General features: G+C 44.6%; 1 protein-coding gene across 3 annotated transcripts; it reads right to left on the bottom strand.

Annotated features, from left to right (window-relative positions):
* Window positions 1–1882: 1882 nt before the first annotated feature.
* Window positions 1883–7291, bottom strand: LOC105920467 (zinc finger protein Gfi-1). 3 transcript variants are annotated; one of them, XM_012856065.3, is made up of 7 exons: window positions 7267–7291; window positions 5520–5847; window positions 5196–5402; window positions 4280–4683; window positions 3976–4113; window positions 2360–2525; window positions 1883–2266 (listed from the first exon to the last, which is right to left on the bottom strand). In XM_012856065.3, the coding sequence occupies exons 2-7, from the start codon at window positions 5629–5631 to the stop codon at window positions 2088–2090; spliced, it is 1206 nt and encodes a 401-aa protein (XP_012711519.2). In that variant the 5' UTR covers window positions 5632–5847; window positions 7267–7291; the 3' UTR covers window positions 1883–2087. The 3 variants fall into 3 exon arrangements, with proteins under 3 accessions (XP_012711519.2, XP_035993781.1, XP_035993782.1); XM_036137888.1 differs by lacking the exon at window positions 7267–7291 and having other exon boundaries at window positions 5520–5891; XM_036137889.1 differs by lacking the exon at window positions 7267–7291 and having other exon boundaries at window positions 5196–5399; window positions 5520–5891.
* Window positions 7292–11102: the final 3811 nt, after the last annotated feature.

Here is an 11102-nt window from a genome sequence, read left to right as displayed (position 1 = left end):
TCAAATCCTGCAGACTTCCTTTACGTTGCCTTTTATGGCCTCCTAATGTCATTCGTTATATGGGTATGTGAATGATTGGTTTGCCTGAGAATATTTATTTTTGGCCAGATGGCGCACGCTGCGAAACGTTCCTCTGTTTGAATATCACAGTTATCAGCTTTGACCTGTCATGCAGATTGGGGGATGTGATTGGTGGTCTGCATGACTTCACATGGCTCTTCTTGGTTTGTTTTTTTGGTTTTTTTTTCTTTTAGACTTGCAAAGAACTCAGCGAAGCACGAAAAAGAAAAGCACAACAGTGATATTCTTGTGTTCTTGGGCATTCTTAGCTGTAATTTACCCCTGTGCAAGCCCATCCTTCTGCCCCACGCACCCGAAAAGTGATCATGCTACCAACACCAAGTTTGACTGTTATGTTCTTTTTCTGAAATTTTTGCTCCACATATGACAGGACAAACACTCCAAAAACTAAACTTTTGGAGCAACAAGTGAAGTTTCATTATTTTATGTATGGTATGACATCACACCGCTTCTCTCTCTGTTGTTCTCCAGTCTCTTGTTTACATAGCCAGGCTGACCGCATGAACACACGTACGTACACGCGTGCATCTGAGCCCTAAAACCACTGATCTCTATTATACACTGGAGTGCTGATTTTGCCGAAAAACTGAAGTCACTGGCCGCCATCTTGCTACTCCCTATACAAAAACATATTTACATATATGTAGACATATATAATATGAATAACGTAAAATATTTCAGCACCTAATTTCCTAGTAGTTGATAGTGTTAGTACATCCACTGACTGTAGAATTACCTGTGAAACGTTTTCACACAGCCAGAAAACTGCTTGTTGTTGCAACCAAATCTATGGGATTCTGTGAGAGTAGGGAGTAGCAAGATGGCGGCCAGTGACTTCAGTTTTTCGGCAAAAACAGGACTCCAGTGTATAATAGAGATCAGTGCCTAAAACACCGCCGTCAGAGCGTTGGAGCAACATGGCGGAGAGAACCCCCAGCAGATCAAAATGTTCTCTTGCTAACAGCATTATAAAGCTATGAGTTACTTAATTCTTTACTAAAAATGTTCCTCTGAAAGGCTGTTTTGTTGTGTTTTTATCTTTTAGAAATATGTCCCATAGGAGGCGACAAGTGAGAAGGGAAGGTTGGGGGCGGGTGGCAGCTAGTGGAAGTAGAGAGGCGGGGCTTGTCACATCTTGTTTTGGTCTACAGACATCGCTCAGGCACCACCTAGTGGTGAAATATCGCTTATTGCTCCTTTAAATTTCTGTACATTTCTTTTGTGTCTTAGGCTGTGTTGTGTTTTTAGTTCTTTTAGCCTACTTCATGGTGTCAGAAGGGCTCTGTTTACACCGACACTGGTTGAATTTAGAAAAATTTGGACCATCCGTCTGCTTCCATTGGCGCTTCAAATGTTGCAATCCACAGCTGATGGAGCAGAAAGAATGTGTGAGATGACATGGAGCAAGGGACGGCTGGTTCTTTCCTAAAGCTTTACTGTTTGTTCACTTCAAATGCCTTCTTAGGCGTGTCAACCATAAATCCAGATCAAAAAGTCCAAGCTCCACAACTGACAGCTATATATATATATATATATATATATATATATATATATATATATATATATATATATATATGTGTGTGTGTGTGTGTGTGTGTGTGTGTGTGTGTGTGTGTGTGTGTGTGTGTGTGTGTATGTATGTATGTATGTATGTATGTATGTATGTATGTATAAAAAAAACCTGTACAACCCCGAGAAAGGATGACACCCTGGGTGGTGAGCCACATTGCTCATATTAAGCTCTAAATTATGGTAATGGGGAGAAAAAATTGCAAGTGAGATCTTTCAATTAATATTTAATTCCTGTTTGTAAAACAAATGAAATCTTAAAGCTGATACAAATATTCAGTCTTTGAAATTGGTCATTTAGATCCTTATAATAATGTAAAAACAAATTATAAATAGTTAAATAGCAAGAAAAAAACAGCAGGTCAATGCGGAAAACTAAAATACTGGCCAATGCTCAGGGAAAGGGCCACTCAGTGAAAGGATTTATGGGAATCTGCTCATTTCAGTCCATGCTGCGTCTCCTTGTGCCTCCTCAGGTCCACTTTCCTTTGGAAACCTTTCCCGCACAGGTCGCAGCCGAAGGGCTTGAAGCCCGTGTGCTTCCTGCTGTGCGTGATCAGGTTGGAGCTCTGACTGAACGCCTTCCCGCACACCTGGCACTTGTGCGGCTTCTCACCTGCAGGGATAAAAATGGTTGAAAAAGGCGCCCGCTTTGGCAGAAGCAAATGAATCCCCGTGTTATTTTAGACGTAAGGAGCATCTCTCTGACCTGTGTGGATGAAAGTGTGCTTTTTCATGTCGGACTTTTGGTGGAACCTCTTGCCGCAGTACTGGCACGGATAGGGTCGTGTGTCCGAGTGGATGAGCAGGTGCGTGGAGAGCGTGGAGGAACGCTTGAAGCTCTTCCCGCAGATTTTACAGCTAAAGCTCCTTTCCTGTTAAAATAATCACATCATTGGACACTCTTCTAATATTCATAATAGAGCCTTTTAGTTTTGGCGGTAATTCATCCCATCAATATCAGAGGGTCTCGTCTGGCAACCCTTTTGGAGGCACCCCTACCTAGCCTATATACATCTGAATTTTGTCTATTTAATGTATCTCAGTAATTCCATATTCAAAAGTGAAACCCGTAGATTTATTACACACAGTGATACATTATGCGTGTTTAATTCTGATATGATTATTATGGCTTACTGCTAAAACCAATAAAATGTGATTTTAATTCAGTAGTGTCATGACACACACTGCTGCCTTGACAATTGTCCAGCAGACGGTCTTTGACACGGTAAGCCATAAGACAGCCACAAGCTGAGACAGAGCTGCAATAGCTGCTACATGCATGCTTCTGGGACATGGGCTACAACTTTTGCATTTCTTGTGCTGAGTCACTTCTGAACCAGAGACGACGTCAGAAACGTGTTACCCTGGCTGAGGAGAAATAGGACTGGACTGTTGCTTGGTGGTCCAAAGTCCTCTTTTCAGCTAAAAGTAAATTCTGCATTTCAAAATCAAGGTCCCAGAAATACATATTCAAAAGTTGCTTAAGGTCCAGAGTGAAGTTTCCAATCAGTTGAAGTTCTGGGTGCCGTGTCTTCTTTTGCTGCTGGTTTCATCAAGTCCACCATCAAGGCAGCCATCTACCAAGAAAACTGAGCACTTCATGATTCCCTCTGTGGAAAAGCTTCATGGAGATGCTGATTTATACTTCCCAGCAGAACCTGGTGCCAGCCCACACTGCCAAAAATGTACCAATACCTGCTTTAAAAACCATGGTGCCACAAAAAACGCTGCTGACCTGAACTCCACTGAGAATCTACAGACTAATGGCAAGAGAGAGATGAGACACCAGACCCAACAAGGCAGATGACCTGAAGGCCGCTACCAAAGCTAACTGGGCTTCCTACACCTCAGCAGAACCACAGGCTGATCGCCTCCATGCCACGCCACACTGATTCAGTAATTCTTGCAGGAGGCCAGACCAAGTCCAACATGTATAGTGCATGGATACATTTTTCATTCAATCCAAATATCTGTATCAAAAGGCATTTGCATTTGTGTTGGTGTATTCTCATTTTCTGGGAACATTTTAGGTGTTTTGCATCAAGCCATAATTGTCAAAATCAACAAAAGAAAATCACTTGAAATCTGTCACTGTGTAACTGATTTATACAATGAGTTGAAATACTGAAACAAAATATCCTTTCGATCATATAATTCATCACATAATTCACTGAGGTACTAGAGTATTTTGTCCCCCCCCCCCCCCCCCCCCCCCCCTGAAAAAAAAAAACATCAGGGCCTTTTGCGTAAAGCCTGGAAATCTGGGCCTTCAAAAATCTGAGGGACGTCTTCCTGTAGATGCTTGCGGTCTGAGCCTGGTACCTGTGAATGGACCGCCCGGTGTTGATCCAGGCTCACTGCGTGTCCGAAGGTTTTGCCGCAGATCCCGCACTCAAAAGGCCGCGTCCCGCTGTGTGAACGCCGCACATGAACCTCCAGGCCGTGGGGCGTGGAGAAAACCTTTGGAAAATACAGAAACGTGCGGAAAAACATTAGAATAAAACAATATGTCTTGAAAATATTTTTTTTTCCGTTTATTTAAACGAATGGGGATAATGGGACACATCTCTATTTAAAATCGGATTTGTCTTTAATTCTGTGAAACTGAATAAATCAGCTGGGCTACCTTGCAGCATTTGATGCACTTATAGGATCCGTTTTCCTCGAGGCTGGGGTGCAGAAAATCCTCCTCAGATTTGATCTCCTTCTGATTGGCCTCCGCGTACAGCTCCCCCCCGTCCCGCATCCTGTAGATCCCGCGGGCCGCGCACGGAGAATACTCCTGGTAACACCCGCTGCCGAGGCCCCGCTGCGCGTAAACACGCCCACTGCCGCCGCCGTGCTCAGCCCCGTAGATCCCCGATGCGGGGGACTGGGACCCCCCGTGGCCCCGGAGGTGCCGTTGGCGCTGATGAGGCCCCTGAACCAGATGCCTCAGATCTGAGCCGGAGTAAGGTGACCAGGAGTAAGGAAGGAGCTGGATGTTGAAGGCGGTGTCCTCCGCTGCGGGTGGGGGGCATTTCTCGGAGTCTGAGGAAGGGGGGGGGGGGGGGGGGTGTAATTTAGAAACTGTTTCAGAACTAACATGCGACTACCTAACTTGGAGAATGCATTGCAAAATGGTAAAAACGTGTCGCGATACCCCCCCCCCCCCCCACACACACACACCGTCATAAATATGCAAGAATCTGATTAATTAAAAAATGATAAAATTAGGCCTACTTTTAGCCGAAATTGATCACCATCTTACTCACGAGTCTTATGTCAGTAGTCAGTTTTAATCAGTTTGATTTATCATTTCTGCCTCGCTTTTTATTGCAACAAATAATAAAATAAATAGAATAAAAATAAATTAAATTAAATGTGAGGAGTTAATTTTTTTTAATATTTTGCACATTAATAATAATTATTATTGTTAGCCTAGTATATTACAGATTAGGTCACTATTAGTAAATTTTAGAAAGATTCACTCTAATTCCCCGTCGGAATAAATTGCTCCAACAAACTTTTTACTGCATGGATGATATGAGTTTGGCGCAAACCTGGTGAGGAGGACGGAGACGGCGGACGCCAGAAATCACAGTCGGAGGATCGCTCGCACACGCTGCCCCCGCAGCTCAGCGGGGAGCAGGAGGACAGGGACCCCCGGGACCGCCGGCTCGATCCAGGGGACTCTCTGCCCGCGCCGGCGCACAGGTTGTCCTCCGGTTCCAGTTTGGATGCGAACTCCTCCTGAGTTCTGCTCGCTGCTGACAGCACAGGGAAATGCATCTTTATGTAGTTTTACTGGCTACTATTAAAAAAAAAAAAATAACCTCGCTGCTGTATTACAGTGTCCGTTGATAATTACGCACAAACGCACCCACCTGCGCACACTTGTGCCAGAATGGTGTCCAGTGTGGCGCAGCCATCGTCCGGGCAGCGGGGCTGGTGATAGCTGTGAGCCCGTTTGCTCTTCACCAGGAAGGACCTCGGCATGGTGAGGGACTCAGAAACTCCTCGGGTCTAAATCCCTGCTCTCTCCGCGCTGCTCGGACCGTGTCTCCCCGGCAGATTGGAACACGGCTACTTTTGATGCGAGACGGCTTTGGGATTTTTGGCTGATCATTACGCATGCGCGAAGAAGCGGCGCCGTTGACCAGGTGTCGCCGGGAGTAGTTTCCCAAAAGCGTGAACAGAGGCGCCCATCAGATCCTGGTGTAAAGCGGAGGGTTGGATTAGTAATTGCGTGTGACGTTTTCGCTCAGTTAGAAATAAACTTCTGTCACACTCATAAGTGATGGCTTGGATGTAATCTTCCTGAGTGAGTTTTAGTTAATGCGTTTCAATTAGTGAAGTAAAGATGTTTAGAAGGAATCTTAATTTTAAAGTTTCTGGGCAAAAGTAAAACTGAGATTGGATGTCCATACCATTTCCTATGCATGCGTTTAAGAGGAAATGACACGTTTAGATGAGGTGCGGCATTTATTTATTTACTTTCTTTCTGCAGTGCCTCTTTTTGAATGTCTGCCACTCCATTAAAATATACCAGGAATAGATATTTGGGTTGAAACAACAGCAAAGTTATATTTTGAAAAGATGGACTATAAATTTAGCTAAAAGCATGTTCTTAATAGTGGTTCCCAAAGTTGGAGTAGGAACCCCTCTGGCCATCTCCAATCAGCACATATGCTCCAGAGACCTTATTTGGAAAACAAGCTAAAGAACACAGATGATCATGATGAAACGCATTAATGCTGCAAATACTAAAAGAGGTGGAAAAAGAGCAGTATTTCCAAATAAATAAAACCAATGCACTGACTGTCATCATATCCCTGTTTACTGAATTTATTAATTGATGGTTCAGGCCAATAGTTGGGGTCAGGAATTCTCTCCTGCTGCTATTTTGTAGGTCGGAAGCCAAACCTTTCAGAGATTAACCCTCCTTAATATCTGAATATTTTTGTGCACCACCCCAAGATTATTAGTAGGCCCCATCGGGCCCCTTTTAAAAACCTACTGGTGGTGCCCCGCTTTAAAAACAGTCCTCTTGTCTGAAACTTATTGAACATCTATAAATGTAAGTCATTAAACGTGTTTGTGGTAGCTGCTCAGCCGGGCTCGGTTCTGATGAATAATGACCTGATTGTTTGGCCCGTTGAAACAGGATCCGGTTAATGAGACGCACAACAGCCTGGTGGTGGGGAGCGCAGGTATCTCTTTACAGTTACACTGCTTCAGCTTACCTGCACTGACTTCATCCTTATTGTTTTACATCATTAAAGCCTGCACTGCCTCGCCGGCCCCGACTGAGGCCCAGTTAGGTTGCCCATTGAACAAGGAGAGAGGACGCGTGTTTAAGCGCCATGTGGAATGGTAAGCAAAGGTTAAATCACAAAAAAAGGCAGCACATTTTCAGCAGAAATCTGTCAGGCCCAGTGAAGGCAAATCATTGCAGACGGTCCTGGAACCTGTTGACGTCAGCTAAAAGAAGCAAAGCAAAGCAGCGTCGATTCTTTTTTAGCCCGTCTTGGGAACAGCGTTTGTTTGCAGCAGCTGCAGCAGGTTTGGAGAGCTGCATTCAGAAGGCAGATAGGGAGAGGCATGAAGCTGAAACACGTGTGTCATACTCACAGAGCCGTGATACTGCAGGCCCCCGTGTCCCCAGCACTGGGGACACACTCTGCCCTGGTGTGTGTGTTGAGCCGTCTAAACGCTTCGCGAAAAAATGCAGAAAGGCACCACAAGCTACTCCTTCTGAAAGAACCAAACTTCTCTGTTTTTGACACTTATTCTCTCCCTCTCTTTCTCTCTCTCTTTAAGACACACACACACCAACAAAGTTGTTTCCCCCTCCCCTCAGAAATAAATTTTCCTGTTAGTCAGCCATGACAGAAAACACAAAAAAAACACTGATTCATGTTTTGATAAAAGACTGCAGTCGAGCTCGACTTGTTCTGCATTTGCATTAAACTTAAATAAATCATGTTGCCTTTTAAAACTGGACTTCCTTCTCCTTTTGGAGGGGGGGGGGCTTGGATTCCCTGTTTTACACGTCACACTCCAAACCACATTTATTCTGCGTTACAAAAAGAATTTTCCCTTAACCTCTTTAACACTTGTTACTGTTGTTCCCTGACTGTTTCTTGCAAAACAAAACCAACAAACTACGTTGAAATGCTTCGTTGCAGAAGACGTGTTAAAAGAAATACCTGTAAAACTCTGTGCATTAGAATTTTATGGCCAAACTCTCACCTCCCCTTCCTCTGATCAGGGGATGTGGTCACACAGTTTGATCACTAAAGGTTTTTTTTTTATTGTGGGTTGTTTTTTACCAATCATTAGGCAAACAAGAGTAACAGCTGTAAGACCCACCTTCATCGTTCTTTCGATTTTCCCAAACCCCTCATAAAAATCTTCAAATGATACATTGTGTGTATGCATAAAGGTGGATGTTATGAATGTCTTACTTTCTGACTATTTTCTAGCCTTAACAGGGAGAGTGCGATGTGACAACTTAGGGTTACACACTGACTCAGAACAGGAAACCAAAGGCCAGGCAGAGTCGATAGGACGCTATCAGTGCTGCCACAGCCTTCTCACTTGCGTCCCCTGCACCTCTCCTCCCCCCCCCCCCCCTCCAGCCTCCACCACAGGCCTGATTCTTGCTCTTTGACTATTAAAGCGGGTATGTGATTGAAGCAGAGGCCCGGTCGCAGTGATCGCAGCCTGGGAGTGTGTGCAGTGCTGGTCTGGCTTTCTTTTTTTTTTAGAAATGTTTCTCTTTTCGCTGCAGCTGTCTACCTCTGTCACAGGTGCGGATCACGCACAGTCGGGGTTAAATAAAGCCCAGTGCACTGAGTCAAGCCATGAAGTTATTTTCTCAGGCTCGACCTCGGACCCCTTTTTGGCCCTTGAGACAGTCGGGTGCGTGGGGGGTGTGGGGGACTCCTTGTATTTTAGACACACCTGAGGCTGCAGCGTTTGCACCACATGTGTGTGAATGTTTACAAGGAGCAAAGTGCACAGCGGCCCATGAGCTGCTGTCTTGATTTTGACTTAAAGCAGTTAGTAGCGATCTGGTTGGCTCCTGCAAGCTCCGGAGGCTGCGTCTCACGAAAGCATTAATGTCCCCTGAAGGTCTTTGCAGTTTGTCACCCCACAACGACAAACACCGAGGTCTTTTATTGGGATTTTTCCTCATGGCCAAACAACAAAGTGGTGCTGAATTCTGAAGTTAAAGCAAAAACAATGCATGATTTTGAAACCTTTTACACAAATAATCCAATAAACCGGGTATGCATTTATGTGCAGCCCCCTTTTTCCCCATCCTTGTGTAATTTCATCTCTTTAAAATCGATCTGTCTTCTGTGAGGCTGCAACGGTTTTTTGGAGAACATTAGTGGACAGACGGCATCGTGAAAAACCATCCTTCACAGAGAAAGCAAGGTTAGACTGTGAAACAATATGTTCAATATATGCTCTGTTCAGTTTATCATGTGACGATGAAAGAGCCTGGCTCAACTGCAAACCACCGGAGACATGGACATCTACGTAAACTGACAGCTCAGAAAAGGAGAGCATTGACCTCCGGAGGAGCTTCACATATCCACAGCTCAGGTGGGAGAACATGCCGGCAGGACAGCTGTCAGTGATGCAATCTACATATTTAGCCTTTGTTGAAGCCGCATTTGCTCTTCACCGTGTGTTGAAGAAGGTGCTCTGATCAGATGAGACCAGACCAACGTTTATTTTGTCCATTTCCTGGTAAAACATGGTGGTGATGGCATTGTGCTGTGGGGATAATTTTCTCTGGAATTGAGCTAAATAATGAACACGCCTGGAAGAAAGGGTCAAAAAAGGACTGGACAGAGTTCCGGGTTTAGATCAGTGCACATTCCTGTGTTTAAATGGGTACATCTAGCCACACTTGAAACCTCCTGTTCTGACACAATTTTCTGCCAATAAGGATGGGCACAGATTTCTGTCTCTAGATGTGCAAAGCGTATCAAGATCAAGGGCAAAATATGATCAAATTGGTGGTCTAGAAATTGTTGACTGAATACACATGCAGACCACAATGTTCAACTATTTATTTTATTTTTTTGGTAGAAATCTTTAAAAAACAAACTAACATCTTTTCCATTTCATTCTGCACACCTTTCGGCCTGCGGTTAGTGGGTGAGCTGATCACTGTCGTAGAGAAGGTCAGGTCACTGCAGCTTCACTGCTCTAGGGATCCAGTTGAGCTGAACTTTCTAACCAGAGCTCGGTGTCTGCAAGCAGACGGAGGAATTGACTAACTGCACTGCTTGTGATGGATTCATGCTTGATGGTGTTGTGGCTAAACTGACTTTCCCTGCTTGATCCTGCTCTGCTCATCATCCACTCACTGAGAGTGAGCGCTCACCTCTCCACCCGTCTCAGTGTGGTATCAGAATGAAAACCACACTGTGCTATCTATCCTCTCACACGTTCCTTTGGCTCTGAAGCCCTAACCGCACTTTAACACCCCTTCTCTTTGTTTTAAACTCTCTCCACGCTTTTCCCTCCAACTATGCCGTCGAGTCTTACTCCCTCTCCTCGCGTTCAACTGCGTGCACACTCCACTGCACCCCACCCTGTGGGAGTGGAGGCCGAGCCTCATCAGCCCTCCACCCTGGTACCACCTGCAGCCACCAGATAGGGACAGAGTGTGATCACAACCAATGATTAGTGGATGCTACTGACTGCACGACAGTTCTTCTTTCACACACAAACGCGTTGTTTTTCACACCTTTTCTCAACTTAAATTTTGCATCCTGTAACTTACGATCTTTTTTTTTTTTTTTTTGCTTTAACAGCAAACCAGTTGAACGTTCTATTTTAACTCTAAACAACGTCGATTTGAAATCCTGGGTCAGCAGGGTTGCAGATTTTGAGGAACAAGAGAGGAAAAAAAATGGAAAATGACTTTTAACTCAACATATCTTGGATTTATGTTGTAAAACACTCCACAAATCAACCCCCCCATCCATCACTGTGATCAGCAGCTCCCCTTGTTTGCAGGCGCTGCAGCCGTTTCTGGTTGTAAATTTTCCCCCCCCTCCAACACCAAGAATCTGCCGGAGACAGGGATTGGTGTGTGGACGTAAAGAAAGCCGCTGTGCGTTTCCTGGTCATTGTGTGCCTGAGGAGGTGAAGCAACTATTTGAAAGGTCAGAGTTCAACAGACACAGTCAAGCTTAATCGCCTTTCAGATCATTTTTGTCTCTATGTATTTATTCGTCAATTGTTCCAAAGCTTTTTATGGCTTTTCCTTAGCTTCATGTATTATTTCTGTCTCGATTTATCTTTAAAAATGTCAGAAATGTTAAAAGACACTTCAGCTGTTCTCTCCTCTCCTCCACCCCCCCCCCCCCCTTGTCGTTCACCTTTAAAGCACGTGCTTATCACTTTTTCACAGAAAAGCACACCTCTCAGAGAAACAA

This window comes from Fundulus heteroclitus, chromosome 6, assembly GCF_011125445.2.
Source record: "Fundulus heteroclitus isolate FHET01 chromosome 6, MU-UCD_Fhet_4.1, whole genome shotgun sequence".
NCBI lineage: Eukaryota > Metazoa > Chordata > Actinopteri > Cyprinodontiformes > Fundulidae > Fundulus > Fundulus heteroclitus.
This window is presented reverse-complemented; position numbering and strand designations above follow the sequence as displayed.